The sequence below is a fragment of the Tauraco erythrolophus genome, chromosome 1 (genome assembly GCF_009769465.1).
Source record: "Tauraco erythrolophus isolate bTauEry1 chromosome 1, bTauEry1.pri, whole genome shotgun sequence".
NCBI classification, from domain to species: Eukaryota; Metazoa; Chordata; class Aves; order Musophagiformes; family Musophagidae; genus Tauraco; species Tauraco erythrolophus.
Genome location: NC_141465.1, coordinates 62,865,951 through 62,885,562, shown reverse-complemented (window position 1 = coordinate 62,885,562; position 19,612 = coordinate 62,865,951). Strand labels below are relative to the sequence as shown.

The 19,612-nt window shown below is 42.4% G+C and overlaps 1 protein-coding gene across 1 annotated transcript in view; it reads left to right on the top strand.

Annotated features, from left to right (window-relative positions):
- Nucleotides 1–19,612, top strand: part of AFF3 (ALF transcription elongation factor 3) — a 340,164-nt gene that overhangs the window by 276,857 nt on the left and 43,695 nt on the right. Inside the window, 1 exon segment of the mRNA XM_086615772.1 lies at nucleotides 15,238–15,403. Coding sequence (XP_086471898.1) covers nucleotides 15,238–15,403 — 166 coding nt within the window.

Below are 19,612 nucleotides of genomic sequence, written 5' to 3'. Positions count from 1 at the left end.
AAGGAGAAAGAAGTTTTCCAGCCTGCGGCTGCTGCTGCCGCACCTTTCCCCTGCTGTAAAATGCATCAAATGCAGCAGATGAACCTAATACCACCCCCAGAGGACCGTTTTACTCCAACAAGCATGGAGTAGCCTGCAAAAGGATGGAGCAGTGGGTAAAGCTGCCAATGTGTGATATGCAGCTGGCACATGGTTTCAGCTGTAGAGTTGGTGCCTGAAGCCAAGTCTACGCTTTAGTCAAGTTGAGGCAATGACTTGTGTAGCCATCTGAGTGAGCTTTAAATGCACAACGGGGGGGATGCTCATGGCCAAATGGAGCTCAGGAACAATTCAGTGCACACGTAGTTATCCAGGTTCTTGGATGGTCTTCATACCCCACTGAGCTTTGTATTCCCACAGAGCACCATAGCTTGTGGTACTGGAGCTAGTCCTGCAGGGTGACAGGATAGCTGAGGCTGGAAAGCACCTCTGGGGATCATCCAGTCCAACCCCTGCTCCAAGCAGGGTCATCTGAAGCAGTTGCTGAGGACTGTGTCCAGTTGAGTCTTGTGTATCTCCCAGGATGGAGAGTTCACAGCCTCTCTGGGCAACCTTTTCCAGTGTTTGACCATCCTCAGAGCAAAAGAAGTTTTTTGTTATGTTTAAGGGAACCTCCTGGATTTCAGTTTATGCCCATTGCATCTTGTCCTGTCACTGAGCACCACTGAGAATAGCCTGGCTGTGTCTTCTTTACCCTCTCCAATCTGGTATTTATCCCTGCCAGTTCTCTAAGCCTCTCCTCATGTGAAATTTGCTCCAATCCCTTACTGATCTTTATGGCACTTTGCTGGAGTTGCTCCATGTTTCTCTTGTACCAGGGAGCCCAGACGTGAACCCAGTACTTCAGACGTGTCTCACCAGGACTGAGTAGAGAGGAAGGATCACCTCACTCCACATCCTGGCCACACTCTTCCTACTGCAGCCTAGGGTGCCATTGGCTGCCTTTGCTGCAAGGGAGCATTGCTAGCTCATGGTAAACTTAATGTCCATCAGGACCTTCAGGGCCTTGTCCACAAAGCTGCTTTCCAGACAGTTGATCTCCTATGCTTATACTCATGCATGGAGTCTCACCTGAGTGTTCCCAAGCCCGGGCCACAGAAGTCCAGAAATGGTGTCTAGTGTTGCAAGGAGGGACCTTGCCGGGCAGAAGATCTGCATCATTCACCTCCTCTACACGTTTCAGTAACCAGTCCCACAGACCGCAGAAAAACTGGCTCTGCAAGCTCTCTCTCCTTCCCACCGCCTACAGTTCTTCTCTGTCCTCTTTTTTGCCTATGTCCCAGTTCTTCACCCACAGGTTTTTTACCATTAAGAAATTTCCAGTTAAAACAACAAAAATGAGTGCTTAGATTTAAACTGCTATTGTGTTTTGTGGTCAACATTCATATAAAGCTAATTTTGGTGGGAAAGTTTATACCTTTTATTGATTCTGGTTGTCTGCAGACCCAGGAAGAAAGCAATGCTTTGGTTGACATTTGGGCTGCTTTGGAAGAATTTTTTCACAACTGTGAGGTGACAAAGTTAAGATGGGATTCAAGTACCTTAACACAGGCATCTATAGTCTCTTGAGAAGCACTAAGATATGTACGACATCTTTAGGGGTCTGACAGATCCATGTGGCAAAGGCAGCTAGAGACTGCTGAGATAGAGCACAGGCGCTGGACAGTGGCATAGAGGCAACTAAATGTTATCTCTATCCATTTAAACAAAAAAAAAAAAGACAAGGTAATGCAAGGGGAAAAGGAAAAGATAAGAGGAAAAGAGAGAGCAAGCGGAAAGCAAAGAAGCAAAAGACGAAAGGCCAAGCACAAAGGCAAAGGGGAAAACTATCTTGCTGATTCTGAGTGTGACACGCAAGCCTTGGAGTCAACTATCTGAGAGTTCAGTGCCTCTGAGGTGTTCACAAAGCCCATCAATGCCTTTCCCTGTTGCAATCTAAGTCCGTAAGAAAGTGCTTGCCCCTTCCCTGAGAAAGCATTTGGTTATACTGCTTGGGAGTTTCACTCCTAAGTATTCCCTTTCAGTTCTGTGCACAGAATGCAAACAGAGTGCTCTTAGGAATGGGAGATGCCTGCCCTGATTCATTCTTCTGAGGTTTTGCTTTTTCTTTGCCCCTGAGGAATTAACTATTTTTAATGACTTTTATGGTTAATAAAACTGTCTGAAGGCTTGCTGGGGTCTCAAGCTAGTTATCAAGAAAGTCATCTTGCCCTTTCCCTTAGTGTCTAAGCTAATGGCAAAGACCCAATACTTGATCTTTCTCCCCAGGCTGAGGCTTGTCTAGCGGGGTTGAGAGCCACATAGAGGTGGTAAAAAATCCCAGAGTTACTTTCTTGCTGCACTGACTATGGAAAATCATACTTTCCTAGAAACCTGTCTGTCCATCTCGTCTTCTCTGTGGAGCTCTTGTGAAGAATCTTCCGCTTTGCCCTAGTTGTTTCCCAGCTGCAGGCAGGTGACCTGATACACTTTTAAAGAAATACTGAATGTGTATCTTTACAGCTGGACACTGAACTCCTGGTAGCAACATGTGTTGACCCCTACACCTTTAACAGTCTCCCTGCTGGATCACACTGCTAGATGTCAATTCATGCTCCAAAGAGGCCCATCACTTCACGCAGCGCATCCTAGACCATGCAGGACCTCAGGCAGGCAGAGGGGTGTTTGAGATACTGCGGTAAGACCCAAGTGCCAAAAGGGGACTGTTAGCCTCAGGGCAGAGAGAGGAAGAAGGCAGCAACAGCTGCTTGTGGCACTGTGAGGGAGAAGCAGCACTGATGAGCAATATTCCTCCCTGTTCCCATGCCCTCTCCCCACTGTCATGTATTTCCTTTCTGCCTCCCTCAGAGAGGCAGGGAGAACAAAAGATGCATTGAAGAATAGGCCAAGGCACCTAGGCATGCCTTAGTATAATATCATAAGAAACCTGAAAAGATGCATGGCTGTTAATGAACAGAAAAACATATGAGATATGGATTGAAAGGTATATTGGAAGATATAAGTTTAAGTACATCAGGACACAGCATGGTGTGAGACCGATTTTTTTTATTAAAATCTCATGTAGTTCTAGTGCTTTTCCTACTAGTTGGTAGCACATTTCACAGAAATACAGGATTGATAACATCCTTCAGGAGGGTGCAGCTGGGGAGCCACTGAGTCCAGACACATTGGTACCACATTCTAGATTAATAAAGCAAATAAAATTATATTTGCTTCGTAATTTATTTCTGCCTTCCCTCATCATCTGTGTGTGCATGAACAAACCTCAAGTTAGCTTTCCATGGATGACATCTAACAAAAGGATGCAATTCACATTTGATTTTTCCTTTGAATTATAAAGGGCAATTTATAGAATTCTTTCCTAACATAGATTTATATATTTGTGCTTATCATACTCATTCATTGTTTTTCACAGGCCGTCTTAATACATACTGAGGAAGGCACAGCAAAGGTTTCTAGTAGGGATTGCTCTCTATTTTAAAATCCTTCATCAAATACCTGCACACTACGTTGCTGGGTTACAGGGCATCAGATCCTGATACCCTCACTAGACAGACCATTCCTGCTCTTCATGAGCACTTCTGGGTACTCCAGTCCAAGCTGTAAAGTGCAATGCTACTATGCCAGAATATGGGGTCAAGAATCTGAGCCGGGTCAGAACGGGAGAAGTCTTTTTCTCAGTGGCTCAGACTCCTGAAAACCTAAGGCTGCACCACAGACAAATATTCAACAGTTGAAAATTGCTTTTAAACATCCTTTATTTTGAGCTAATATGTCAATAACAGGTAAACAGCATATCATGGGCAACTCTTTCCAAAAACATCTTAAGATAGTTCGGCATGTTGCTGCCAAACAGGCTGTACTTAGATCAGAAAGGAGAACAGAAGAACCTTTTACAAGTCTTCGAATAATCTCAAACCAATTAGCTTTTAACATCCTCTCTGCTACAATTCTGGGCTTTATTAGCTGTTCTGCTTGCCATTCCTGAGTCTGCCTAATGTCTTCTGTAGAACAACTATGCTTTTTTTCCAGGCATTCGTCATTTCTTGAAACATATAAAAGAGAGCACTTGGATTCAACTAACGGACCATCTAAATGCTGCTCTGCATGGGGAGTGATATATGCCGACAAGGAGTAGAAGTCAAATTTTCTTTATATGGTTCTTTATGGTGATCAAACCTACTTAAGAAAAGCTCCTTCTCAAGGCAGCATATTGATTAGAGCTGACGGGCCGAAAAGACCTTTGGGAGACAACAGAATATGGCTTGAGTCAAAGAGTAACACTAAAGCTGGCAGCAGCAACATTAAGAGTCAGTAAAACCTGAGAGAGTTTGTCTCATGCTGAAATTTATTGCACCCATTTGGACAGCCATTATCGTAGTTAGTAATTTTATCTGCACAAGTTCATCTGTGTTTGGACTCTCAGAGCTTAGCGAGAGGCCTTGCAAGGCAGAACCATACCCAGGGCCCTGCTGACTGAGGCAAAAGACTGCCGTGCTGGAGTGAGCTACAGCTGTGTCTGAAAATTATAAAAGGCTGTGGTTTAGATAGGCAGCCATAATATGAGTTATGTTAACAGTAACTCTGAAATAAGGTGATGGTAGGCTGAGGCAGATGAGGATTTTCCTCGTGTGCCGTGCAGCGGTTGTCTTCTGTGGCTTGATGAAGCTGTCACTCAGAAGCAAAAATTGCTGTTTTCTTGGACAGAAGTAAAACTGTACATCATGCTTTAGGAAATAAATGAGACAAGAAAATCAACACCCAGGTTAATTTCCAGGGAACTGGTATCGAATTCTCCTGATGAGACATTTTGAAGATAGTAGATTAGTGCCACTCTGCAGAACATTTTGCGTTGCTCCTTTACCTAACCTTGTTTCTGAAACTGCTGTGGCTGATATTCCACTTCTTCACTGATAATCTGTTCTGGTGCTTAATTACCTTTATCTTTGCAACATGTCTCCTAGTGGGTTGAAGCCTATCCCACCAAACACCAAACTGCTGGAATTAACTTCATAATGTTAGTGAAGGATCTATTCCTGAGAGAGTCTGATATCATTGAATCTGACAGGGGATCAGCTTTTAATAGCGCTCTGATGAAACAGTGGAGTACTGAGTTGGGAGTGGATATAGGTCTTCATATTGCATACCACCCACCCCCAGTCTTTAGGACAAGCAGAGAGAGCTGACTGAACCCTGAAAGGGAAATTATGAAGACGAGTCTGAACTAAACCTCCCTTGCATTCCATCCAGATCACAAGGGATACACAAGTGTTGGGGATACCAGGTATAGTGTTTAAGCAGTCCTCAGGATCCTAAATTCTCTCTAGTCAATCAAAAGAGTTAGGAATGTCCAGAAGGCGTTTCTGAGTGATTAAGTTAGATGGTAGTTATGTCCCTTTGTAAGTCAAGGGCAGAAAAATTCTATGCCTACAAGCTTACTATCCTATACCTCCCTGGCGAGCCATATCAAGATCTGACAAAGAGAGAACAATTCCACCTTGATTTAACTCAGCTACATTATTTTTTAGTCATTTTTTAAGCCCTGTGCAATAGTTGAAGTCCTGACTGTGTGAGTCACATGACTTATTTATTCACAAAATCAGAAAATTGACTTGGATGAGGTCTTCAGATGACCTCCTGCCAGCTCATTTATAAACAATCCTTTGTCCTTGTCACTCTTTACAGTCTGTATTTCCATTCACCCCTTACTAAATTAGAACCTTTCTTCCTATTATCATTGACTTCAGGTGTGACTTCTTAATTTCTTATTTTGCTAAAGCACAAGGATCTCCCCTTTTACTGTCACATGAAGATTTTGTGAAAAAGGGACTACTATGGAGTGCTCCCTCTCTCTTGAAGGGCCATCGGACCAGAAGTCATTCTTCAGATGGTAGGATTCACTGTTTTGAGTGCTTCCCTGTGACCAAAAGAACTTGTGTGAAGCCTCATGACATCTTTACTTTCACATTAGCTCACTTTAATGAGACCTTCTGACAACTAGGTCCTGAGCTCCTATTCCATATCTGGCTTATCATGCAAACCAGTGAAATGCAGGCGTGTTATTTACTTGTGCCATGAGTAAAGAGTTCATCTCTAGTGATACTTACCTTCTTCAGTGAATCTAAGTAATCTGATCTCCTCTGGGCAAATGAACTCATGCTCTCTGGAGACCATTGGCAATTGTATGCAGCAACTCCTGATGCTGCCAGGAAAGGAACTTCCTCAGGGTGAGGAGGGAAGGAGAGATAGGTGAGAAAAGAGGAAAGCAGTGACCAGAAGAAAGCACTTGGCTATTAAAAGGAGTCAGCGAGCACCAGAAATACATCCAAAGCTTCAGTATTGTTGGATATGGAAAAACCATGCCTGACCACAGTCTCAGCCACTAGTACCACATATCTACAAGTGCCCAAAGGAGTCCTTTTTCTTTCTTGCAAAGTCTGTCTAATTTCTTACCCCTTCTCTGAGCCTTTTGGAATGAAAAAAAAGATCTGATGTGAGGGCTAGATTCCTAGAGGAGAAGAAGAAAGGTTATATCTGCCAAGAGAGTCCTTTGAGTAACGCTGCTTCCTGAGTATGGTTGTCACTCTTAGCCACCAGGAAGGAGAACCTTCACACGTTGAGGGCATTAAAGATCAAAAAAAGCGTGTGTTCTACACTCCCTTTCAGACGTGTAATTCAAAGACACCATGTCTGATTTCTGCCCAGCAGCAGAAGCTGACCTCAACCAGACAACAGAGAGGATCTCAAATAGAGAGTTCCTAACACGATCAAACTGACGAAGAAAAGAGAGAAAAATAAAACTTCTGGTGTACATATGAAGGAAAATACACAAAAGCCATTGCCCTTGGTATCAGGGGGAAATAAAAATCTTCTCCACAACTTCGTCCACTTACAGTTTACTTCTACCACCCCCACTACCCCAAAAAGTCTCTGTAGAAATGTTTTCCTGATTTCACACTGGAGGGAGGAAGGTGGCTGTTCACGGACTGTTCTCAAAGCTATTCATCATTCTCCAGGCCATTGGTCCAAGGGCATGTTCCAAGGACAGTACAGGACGCATAGGCTGTGTCTGTCACTTTTTTCTTTTTAAGCCACCATGCTTCGAGCCATTAAGAGACAAATTATACTACCAAGGTGAAAAGACTCTATCACTCTTCTTCTGCTAAAGAGTTAACTTTCCTGGACCAGGGAATCTCTCTGCTCATATTCAGCTGATGCAAGGTCAACAACAAACACACCGAGAAAGTCAGAGTTGCTTTATTTTTCTTGTGAGCAGGTCAAATAAAACACGGCTGATGCTCCATTTGTCTGGAGCGACAAGCAAACACTTGGCAGCGGTGGAAAGTATACACTGGAATCTGGCACCAGGCTCCTAGCACAGCTGTCAGCCTGCTGACTAATCACATCATCCCCACACTAATGCTGCTCCAGGTCTGTTGGACCCTTTCATCTCAGATACCCCGGCACACGCTCCTTCTGATAGAGCTATTTATACAGAGATGTCACTATTAATTGTTACGTAGCATTTTATTTTAGAAGGGTTTTCTTAGCCAAGGTTTTTTCCAGTGGTTTTCTCTTTCCTACCGTGTTCCTTCAAGCTGGGAGCTGGAATTCTGCTGCTTCCAGTATCAACCAGGCCTTAAGCAGATACGCCTTTGCCAGACTGAGCTTTCTTGAGGGTTTTTTGTACGTGTGTGCGTGCGTGAGCTTCATAGCTTGTTTTTCTAAACAGCCTTTCCTATCAATTTGTTTTACTTCGGTGACTCTTCTGGCAATTAAGCTGCAATCGCACAGGGCACACCTGACTCTATGAAGACACCTGATTTACCTTAGGTTTGCATTATCAGATGATACTTGTAGTCTTGTCAGCACAAACTATTTAAGCAACTCCCCCAAGGACAGTGTTAAAATATAGGTGGAGTCTGTGAACTCTGTTCTTGGCAGCTGTGCTTTATTAGTTGTGCTGTGCGAAGGTGGTGCGGCTAAGGTAATGCAGTGCTTTCACAGAAGCATTATATATTGTGACAAGCCAAACAACCTCCAGGACTCTCACTCATCATGACTCCCATTTCGTACCTCATCCATTATAGGAATGAGGTATGAAAACATTTCTCTGTTTCCTAAAGATATTAACAGACTTCTGGGAAATCGTTTACCTGGAGAAAGGGAAGTGCCCAGCCTCATTTTTTTGCGTTCAGGCCCAAACAGCCAACCATGGCAGGGCTAGCTGCTTTTTTTGTTAGTGAATGATAGGTTTTCACAATGGGTAACTAAAGAACTCAGTTAATTGGTTTCATGCTCTCAGTTAACAAAGGTACAAAAACATAAATTTGTGTCACTTCCATACTATGTTCGGAGTAAGGATATTCAAGTGCTTTATGAAGAATGAAGGACATCTCCTAACACACTGATGGTAGGCAAGTTCCATCTTCCTCATGTGTGACTAGCATGGTCACCAGAGCCCTGAAAGGGTTGACTAATTTGGTCATTCAGACAGTACATGGCAGAGCTAAAACTAGAGCAGAGGCTCCTTATACTTACATTTGTATGCTAAGTACAGAAAGAGCCTTCGTATTTTAAACTGTGGAGGTACCTGTCTGTCCTCAAGTGGGTGCGTGTTCTAGCATCTCCCTTTTCTCGGCATGATTTTGGCCTGAAACAAATGGATGAGATCCATGTTCATCCTGTAGGCTATCCTTATGGTGCTATTTCTTGGCATTCTATAGTTGCCTCAGAAAATATTCCCATATGTTCTGTTACAGCATTGAGACAGCCTGATCTGCAAGTCCAGGATGGACCCTAGTAGTAAGCATGCTTCAGATGTCTTCGCTCAAACAGGATTTGAAAAATGTACAGGGGCAGCAGCAAGAAGTGGGCATTTCTGTTGCCTCTGTGATTCATTCACAATTATCGACAAAAGAATTCTCCACTATGTGCATGAGAGACTTGCACTATCTTCAGTGTCAGGCAGCAGAGATAATTATACAGATCTTGGCACGATGTTCTCAGTTTGTGCTTTGAGGAAGCACCATATGGAATTTGCTTCTTCCAACAAAAGGATAAAGAGTTTTCCGTAAAAGGTTTCACTGGGTTTTAGGCTGGAAGGGAAGAAGGGAAGTGGTGTTTCAGATACTTTAATCTGGAATAAAAATAGGGACTCTGCCAACCAAGCTCCTTTAAACCGTGAAATATGTTTTCATCACTGAGTTTGAAATATCATTTCAGAGTCTTGGTCAGATTTACTGTTTGATTTAAATCAGTGTAGCCTAATTGAAGTCAATGAAGCTATGACAGTTTATACCAGCCAAGGGATTGGTGCCTGTTTCAGAGTATTGTTTTCCCACAGTTGACCTTGATCTTCCAGACAGTGATAGATTTTCTGGATATTTCAAATGCTGCAAACATTCATACAGCCTTTCTTAGGATTTTCTCCAATGTTTGCAACGTATACAAATTTAGATCACCTTCTCCATGTTTACCTCTCAGTGTTGACAATGTGATCCCTAACAGTGTGTCATGATTTAACCCCAGCTAGCAGCTCAGCCCACCCAGCTGCTCACTCACTCCCCCTCTGGTGGGATAGGGAGAGAATCGGTAGAGTAAAAGTGAGAAAACTCGTAGGTTGAGATAAAGATGGTTTAATAGATAAAGCAAAAACCGTGTGCACAAGCAAAGTAAAACAAGGAATTCATTCATTACTCCCCATCAGCAGACAGGGCTCCATCACATGTAACAGTTACTTGGGAAGACAAACACCATCGCTCAAAACGTCTCCCTTTTCTTTCTTCTTCCCCTCAGCTTTATATGCTGAGCATGACGTCATGTGGTATGGAATATCCCTTTGGTCAGTTGGGGTCAGCTGTCCCAACTGTGTCCCCTCACAATTCCTTGTGCACCCCCCAGCCTACTCGCTGGTGGGTTAGGGTGAGAAGCAGAAAAGGCCTTGACTCTGTGTAAGTGCTGCTCAGCGATAATGAAAACATCCCTGTATTATCAACACCGTTTTCAGAAAAAAAAAAACAAAAACAAAACACAGCCCCATATGAGCTACTGTGAAGAAAATTAACTCTACCCTAGCCAAAACCAGCACACTGTCATCTGATTATTCAAGTCAGCTCTTCACACTAATTGTTGTGCTCCTCTTTCCTATGGGGAGTCTGAACCATTTGGTAGTTGCATAGTGCTCGGAGGATGGAACTGTAGAGTGAGATTTAGAAGAAAAATAGTTTAGATGATCACAGCTATGCAGATGACACTAGCTAAATATTGTCCCATCTCCAGACACAAAAACAAATACAACAGATAATAGTGTTTGATAGTGTTACTGAGCTTTTTGATAAGAAGGCCCTGGATACAATTCTTGTAAAGTGAAATTACACAGACTGACTGAACTCCAAAATATGAAGCATGAGCATTTGTGTAGCCTTTGCTGTGGCCAGAAGAGTATTTCAGAGGCTTACTCTGATATGTTTACTTGGCACAGTCTTTTCTTCAAGGCCTGATTCTCCCTTACCTTGCCTTTTTGATAATCATTCATACCTGCCTAAAGTGCCTTCATATTGTAAAACAGTGAAGAATTCAGATCACAAATTCTTCAGGATAGGATGGATTTTTCTCTTTTCAATCCATTTAATATTGTTACCTAATACTTGTAGTTCAGTAAAGAACCACATCTGTTTTACCTGTACCTTGATCAGGCATCCATGCTGTCTGCCTTTGAAACATCAAGACTGAATTCCTACAATGCACCATATGCTTAGCTGTCTGGGAACTTCTTGTGGCCAGTGCTGAATGCCATGATTTATTATCATGGAAAGTACCACAGCTGTAAGCAGCAGCTTCATATGAAGCATAGAGTAGAACCCAGATCCAGTGTGATTAACGTCAACAGGTCTCCTGAGGGCCACTGAGGCGATCTGATTTGGGAGCCTCTCTCTGCTGACTGAATAGCAAGTCCTGCCCCTTCCTGTACGAGTGTTTAAACCACCTTGGTGCTGTTAAAAGGCTGGCCATGGCCATGCAGTCTGATGGAGCTAATAACTGGTCTCACCACAACTGACCTTTCAGGCTCCTCGAGGGGTTGAGATGACTTCGCCTCTCAACTTGCATCACAAATTAGTTTGAGTGGGGAAGAAGTAATAATCTCCTCAGATCACTGTGTTTCTGAACCTGCACATCTGAGAAAAAATGAGGGTACAAGGTATCCGGCAGTTTTTCAGAGAAGGGTGACTTGTCCACTAGGCAGTACAGGAAAACAGGTCATTGGAGACTTGTGCAGTGTTTAGGTGCCCAAGTTCCACATCGCCAGGATGATGGGAGATAGCAGATCAGAAACTTCAGATGGTGTGTTGGTTATGAAGTGATCTTATTACCGATCTTCTGGCAACTTTACAAGGTATTTACTCTCTCTCTTAAGTCAGAGAGTGCGTGTTCTGATCAAGGGCTTTAAAGAAAAGTGGTTCTTACCCAAATTGTTGTTTAATTGCTTAAAATAAAAATATAAATTCTATGATGTAGTAATTAATTCTGGGGCATAAGCCAGTAGCAAAATATGCATGAATGTTATGTGCCACAGTCATTAAAATGTAAATTGGTCTTTTATTTTGACTGCATGATCTTGCTTACATACTTTAGAAAGAACAGTCCAAAGTGGAAGTCACCAATTTAAAATAATGGCTGTTTTTCAATAAGAATGCATGAAGAAACATATTAGTGTATTCACCCTGGTCGCTATAACGTAATGAGGATCCTTCTAAGAATATGTTATATTTAAAAATGGAAAAGGTAGAAGGGGGACAGGAGGCTTCAACAGTATCAGCATAAATAGGAAAATATTGTAATGTTGTTGAATTTTTGTAGTATATTGGCTACCATTAGAGCAGCAAACATAGATTTCCAGATGTTTGTGAAGAGTCCAACAGTTATATTTTATATCTATGGCTGTAGTAACAATTTCTATTCAGCAGCCTAGAAAAACATTTCATGTCACAACAGGAAAGAATTATTACTGTGGGGTTTTTTTCTCCCTCATCTCTTATATAGCAATTCCGAATACTTCAGTCAATGCCAAACAAAAATGATGGTTTAAAAATTAAAACCACAGTCACTCGGGGCAGGACATAAACGTGCAGATGTTTTGTGATGTTTGAAGAACTTTTCAGGCAACAGTCACAATGCTGTTGTGGAGAGGACTGGAAATCCATCAAAGTTGGACACTGTCAAAAGCATTCCCTAAGCTACACTGTCAGAAAGGCAGTTACCTTTTCATATTCCCTTAAGAACAAAAAAAAATGAAGAAGAAAAGAAAATCAAACCAGAAAACCTACTCACAATGGCCTTTATATAGCTCTCACTATTTTATTAGCCAGGGATTGACTATAATCTGTTAATATAAGTGAGCAACTTTTATCCCGAGTTTACTGGGCAACCTGTAGAAGTGGAAAACTGCATTGTCCCAAAGCAGTGCACAAAACATCAATTTTCCTTCTCCAGGAAGGAAAATTTTTACAAGCTTATAAGCTGTTTCTGTTTCAGGCTCGTCTGTGCCTTATTGCTGTTATACAAATGGCTGCCTGAAAATCTTGTATTTACCGCACCTACCTGGCTAGACGAAGAGGCATGGTGAATAACAACAAAAACAGCAGAGGGCAAGTTTTTAAAGGCACTCATTGTAATTGGAACGCTTAATGACCGTGCATGATGACAGACCTCTTGCCTCCCAAGAGTTGGCAGGCACTTCTGTGAACATGCGTGTAGCACCAAGCCGTCCCTCCGGAGCATGAGCTTTTACTGTTGCCTGTTTCTAGCTCTTGATGGTTACAAGGATGGACATACAGATCAAACATAAATGGATGTCAGCTCCTCTCTCTCTAGTTTATTCTACTTAACTTTAATTAGTAAGGTGAGATCACAGGTGAGGTTTTCTGCACTGCCTTGCCCCTCTGTGCCTCGAACGATGCAGAAAGCTCTCCAACAGCGGCATGATTCCCCAAGCAACCAGAAACTCTCTGGAGCAAGAAAGTCATGTGCTGTTGTGCCACTTCCTAGCAAAAGGCAGGAGGAAAGCCATGAGTAGAGGTGCTTGTGGTAGGAGTGTCAGCTTGTGCAAGACAGGTGGTCCAGTGGGAAAAGCTTGGCATATGCTAGGGGAGGCAGGGATAGGGCCAGGAAGCGTCCAGCCTTGGGGAATCGTGGACTTGAAACTGCATCTCTGGTGGCCTGGCCTCTTTTCAAAACTCCAGAAATTGCCAGTCATATGTGGCTTGAGTCAGGTGTCAGGTACCAGTTTTCCAGAATGAAATGCACCACTGGCAGGTAAAGACAATTCATTAGGCGCAACACAGCAGAACTGTAATTAATTATTAGATATTATTTCTCACAAAATGCATTTCCAAGATCACATTGCATTAGCCACAATATTGAACTGATGGAGCATAAACAAGGATAATGATAAACACTGGTGAATGGAGCTGGGAAGAGATGTTATTAGGGTACTGGTGTGTTTCATGTGAGGTCTGTTTAACAGTCTCATTAATGATCTGGAAAAGCAAGTGAATAACCATTTAATTAAGTTTGCATTTGATACTAAATTAGAAGTTGCTGCAGACACCTCCGAGGGCAGAGAAATAAATCAAAAGGAGCTAGAAGCAGGTGCAGTAAAGAAGAAAATGAGAACAAAAAAAGAGAGCTAATCTCTCTGGAAGCAAAAAATCTAAAATGTAGCTATCAGTGGAGGAATTCTAGAGAAAGCAGTGTTGAAAGAGATGTAGGAGTGTTAATGGACTATGTATTCCATCACAGCTCGGGTATATGTTTACAGAAGCAACACATCAAGGAGCTGGGAGGTAATAGCCCTTCATTGTTTGGCTCTAGCGAGAACCCCATCTATAATGCTGCACTCTGTTTTGGGCATCCTGTTATCACAGAGATATAGACAAATTGGAATGAGTTCAGCAAAGAGCCATAAAAATGATCCCATATCCCTGGAGATAATGACTTATGAAGAAAGATCAGAAGAAGTAAATGTGTAAGGCCTTGTCTGAAAGACGCCTGAAGTAGGGCAGAAAAACAGTCTGCAAATATGTGAAAGCAAAAAGGGAGGAGGATAATTTATCATAGTAACTATTAGTAATAAGATGAAATAATAGCTAACTACAATAAATTTAAAAAGGGCAACTTCAGGTTGAATGTAGGGAGAAATTTCTGACAGTGGGATTTGGGTTAGTTTGCAGAGAAGTTTCCCAGGGGTAAAAGTAAAAGCTGCATTCAAGTCATTTAGAATCAAATTGGACAAGTCACTAGAAAATGCACCCTGCTATAGGGGACAATCTTCCATTGCCTGGGGAATAAGCTGGATGACTTAATAGGACATTTCACACTCAAGTCTTTATGACTGTGATATTTTTAATATGCATGGCCAACTATTTCAGGAAAGTAGTCATTTCTTCTGCTGTCAGGCCTGATAATACAAACACTTGCACGCAAACACAACTTTTAAGAAGGTAAATAGCTCTGCTGACAGCAGTGCACTGCTGACGTGCAAAAACACAAACCTGAGCTCTTCAAGTTTTTGCAGGATCAGAGTCTTAGATCTTGCAGTTGTCAATATCAAGATGGCATATTCAGGTAACCACATCATTTACGGGTAGGTGAAGAAGTGTGCAGAACAAAAGGTGGGAGACAGAAGCTCCAGTGAGGATGTATTATTATTGTTATTATCAGCATCATTGCTATTGCTACTTATAAATGACTGGTGCTGTGGAGTTTAATTCAGTTGCTTAACTATTCACCTTTTTCATCTCCTGCTTTCACTTTTGTGCAGTGTTCATTAGACTCTGTAAGACTCCTTTCTATACTCTGTTTTTAAACATGTTTAATATTCTTAATATATCCTAAAATGTCTGTTGAATGAGAAAAGGGACAAGCTGAAGTAAAAACCTGACCCTCTCTCGGATGAAGAAGAGATGGCAAAGGCTATAGATTTAAATGGATATGAGGGTAACCCCATATTTTTCCTCCTTATTATAGTAATGTAATGTTGAACTTGCTTCACCATTTGTTAGCAGCAGAAACGAGCTCACAGGAATCCAGATAGGTCTGCTCCGTAAAACACCATCATTTTTACATGGGTTGTCTTTATGTTCTTGTTTTCTTCTCTTTCCTCCCCACTCCCTGGTGGGCTGTGTGTGGGGCTGGCAGCCTGGTGGTGCCACAGTCCAACGCCCGAGCCTCAGGACTCTCCAGCAAGGGGTCAAGCAGCAGCAGCTCCAGTGAATCCGAGACCAGCTCAGAGTCTGACTCTGAGAGCGAAAGCAGCTCCAGCGAGAGTGACGGCAGCAAGCCCTCGCATTACTCCAGCCCAGAGGTAAGGGCTTCTGCTCTTTATGATTTAGGGCAGCAATCCGTTATTACACCCACTCAGACTTTTCCAGCTGAGCCAACACAAGGAAGCTGTGGAGAGATGAACAAAAAAATGGAAGAGAAAGGCCCAGGGATCCTCTTCCTGGCATGCTGTGGCATGCAAGTGCCAGGGGATCCTGGGGCATACTAAAGCATTTGAAACAAAAATGAAGAAAGAAATAACCCCATGATATTTTCTTCAAATTGGAGATGAGTGGAACTCCTTGCAAAGCTCACAGCTTGCTTGAAGTTTTATGCAACTCTGGCTCCATAGCAATGGCTTACATAGTGTGTAAGTCCTGATGTGGGCTCCCAGCACTGCAAGGGAACTAAAGGCTTCTTTGCACAGGGAAGCTATTGTAAAATCAGTTTGAGGGTGGATTTTTAAAGCAAAACAGTTGGTTTTCAGTCACACGCTTCCCTCACCTCACTCCCCAAGTGAATTATTCTCTGCTACTGCTGCCTTTTTGTGATTTATTCTAATCCACCTCCAAAATGGACTAAACTGAATTACTCATGTGCAAAACATTAAGCCCAAACTTGTCATCTGGAAAGCTAGTACTGAAAATTTCCACATGTAGAAAAGCCCTAGCCAAATTACGATTAAGCTGCCAGTACTATGACACCTTCTGCTTTCACCTCTGCAGAGTGCTCAACAGACACGACAAGGCTGCTTTCTCTGCTCTGCTTTTCTACCAGGATTGATGTTTTTACATGTTTTGGTCAATACACACCTTTAATATAAAACCGTGAACTCCACAGCCACATCACACGTGTTAATGTATGTAAAAATATTCAAAAATGTAGCGGCAAGATTGTAAATACTCATGAAACAGAGTAAGTATATTTTCCGGGTCCACATAAAGCATGCAATCACCAGACTCCTCCCACAAAAACTATGCCTTACCTATTCTTTCACCCTGAAAAACTATACTGAATAACCAGCAAGCCTTTCCTCATCTTTTGCTCGGTATTTGGGGTCATGTTTCCTATCAGGCAAAATGCAACACTCTCAGAAACATCCTTAATATATTTTTCTCAGGTTCTGTCACTTTTGTTCCTTATTTAACACTTATCTTCCTTTCTCTCTTTCCTTCACAGTACTTTCAGATCCATTTCCAGTTAATTTTCCTCTCACTTTGTCCCTTTGCTAAATTTCTCTCTCTGGTTCTCTTTCCTTTCGTCTCTGTTCTCTTCCTTCCAGTCTCTCTTTCCCTGTTGCCCTCCCTGTGCTACCCCATGTCTCATTTCCCATTTTGAGCTCTCTCATCCGACCCGTTAAGACGTTTTTCTCTCTCTGCCTAGTTCCCTGCTGGAATTAGTACAGAGATCTCACACTCACTCTCTCCTCTCCCTGCGGAATCTCAGAAGGTGGAAGAAAAGGGACAAGGAAAAGAAAGAGAAGGAGCCATTGTTGGGGGGAAGGAAATATGAGATAAAAGAAGAAGCATAGTAGCCAGGAAGGGAGGAGTGTTTACTATCTAGGCAGATACCTATGCGCCTTGGACCTGAGAGCAGCAATTCATCAGGGAATGCGAGAAGTTAATTAACTGAGGCAGGTCATGAATTTCGTAAAGTTGAGCAGGGGACTGAGCGTCATGGAAACGTGGAGGAAGTGCCTCCTCTTAAACATTGTATACGTATCCTCTCGAGATCTGTGGAACTACTTTTGTACAGAGCCTGAGTTATCAGGGATCATCGTCACGAAACATCTGCACTGCTCCAACAGATTGCTTGTCTCTTTACATTATATTTGTGTGGTTTGCCTTCTAGGACATACTATATGAAACATGCTTATAAGAAAATGTAAAGGACTCAAAAATGTAATGGCTGCAGTGGTTTTCATAGGTCATGTCTTGATGGGATACAAGAGAGGCCACATGTGGATAGGGTCAGGGTGTCCCAGGGAAGTAGGATAGCTGTGCTTTCCCCAAGGGCCAGTGCTTTCCCAGGCCTGTCGTATGACTGATGGCACCAGTTCAAAACATGCTTATGTGATGTCCCTGACTGGAAATCCTGTCTGCTTTGCATTAGTGCTTTAACTTACGTTTATGCACTCAGTGAAGCCGTCTTTCTAAAGTATACACCATGTTCTTACTCAGTAAATGGAGAGAAACAGGTCCTTGGAAGCTTTTTAAAGGGAGGACCTGTTCACCTAAATTTAAGTAGTGGACTTAATTCCAGTCCTAGCCTTGAAATGAATTTCAGCTATTGGATGAGACAGAAAAAACAAATACATCTTTGCTTTTGCTTTACCATAAACTGATAAATTCAGGTACAATGACCTTGAGTACTCCAGCACAATGCTGGGCAGGAAATCCATATTTCCAGGTTGGGAGGAACTTAGTGCGGAAATCTGCAGATCATTTTGAAGCTTTCCTTCTTTTTTTTTTTTTTTTCATAATCTGAAGTATTATATACATATACTGAAAGATTTTTATTTCTAGGACAGTGTGTCATCTGCATTTGAGGTTATGTAGAAATTCAATTGCTGTTTCATTTCTTCTGTATTTTGTCCCTCATCTCATTCTGAGATCTTTCAGTTGTTCTCAGGTGTCTAAATGCAGTTGCCTAGAGTGTAAAAGCAGCTCATTGTAAAGCATACGTGTAAAATAGATTAGATGAATTGCACCCTAAAAGTGTCTGTGTCTTTCCATTGACTATTTAGAGCCTGTAGTGACTAGCTCAGCTGTCTACACTTTATGTCTGCAGTAAACTAAGAATAATGGCTGAGCTAGAACAGGAGACAACATTCAGACTAGTTTCAGTGATGTGGACAAATTAAGGTGCCTCAGACATTAATGTGAGTAGTTACAGTTTTGTGGACTGACAAACCTGAAATTATGAACAAGGGACAGAGGCTTCTATCTCCTGTTTCTTTGCTGAAGTCAGGAATTCTTTGCATGACCTTAATTAACGTCATAAATGAGGACTCTGGAAAACAATGACGTCCTTGCAAACATTTCAGAAAAAAACCTTGGTTGTCAAGTCCGTAGAAAGAGCTACACTTCAAAAGCTAAGAATTTGGTTAGTTTGTTCATTTGTTCCATTGAATTATCCTGCAGACTTTTAATAAGGTTGTACCTGGTTAGACAATCGGGAGCTCCACTATGCAGGGAGGACTAGAGGGAGGATTGGGCAGGAAAGAAGCCGAGAAGTAACCAGGCCAGGAGAGGTGTCCTGCCCTGGGCCCTGCCAGCCCCACTCACCAGATACAATGTCCTTTACAGCCTTCACAACTGGTAAAGTTTTTTCCTCTTTTTCAAGGATTCACATATGCTTTTGGTCCATGCTTATTCCATCATCACAGGATGTACTCTTTTGACTCAGGTCCCCACGTTGTGACTGACCAGGTCAAAGCTGAAGTGATTTGTAGGGCTATGCCCTTCCCCACCTTCCTCTCTCATCAGCAGAGAGTCACCTCCTGACAACTGTGCATCAAGTCTTTGAAGTTCCTGGACAACAGTACCAGTGGCTGAAGAGCCACTGCCTGTGAATCCCTGCTCTTCCCTCAGGTGCTGTTTGGCATTGGCTCTCTTCTCTTTAGCTCAGAAAATAGGAAGAACGTGTCTATCCAACAGACGAGCTAAGGTGAGCATGCTCATGTCACCTCACCAGCCTTTCTTCACTGATGGATTTCATTAGGGAGGCAGAGGAAGAATTGTAGTTTTAGGGCTGCAGGATGGCAAAGTATGTTTTCTGTATCTGTCTTGTTTTCAAAAAAATTTTTGCTTCCCATTTTAAGTAGAGCCATGAGTTGATTTCCTGAATGGTACACTCAGAAGAAAAGGGTATTTTCTGGACCAACTATAGACACTATCTTTATCTTTGCAAATAGGATTCGTAGGCTTTAGCTGTCCTGTGGACTATTTTTGACAAGAACTACAAACTAAACTCTCCCTTCCCTCCAAAAACTCTTTGTGGCTGGAGCCACCTTTTACAGCATATGTGCAGCATGCCTAATACGTAGGAATCCTCAGTTCTAGTTTGATGAAGTGTTGGCAGCAGTACTAATAGAAGTAGTAATAAAGTAATAATAATCATCGTCATCTATGCCTTAAATACAATGAAAAGGCACCTCATTTGGATGGGGATTGCCCTGAACCGAATCTTTGATAGCAGGGCAGCACAAGCAAGTTATCGTAAGGGTAAATGAGTGCGTGGGTTTGCAATT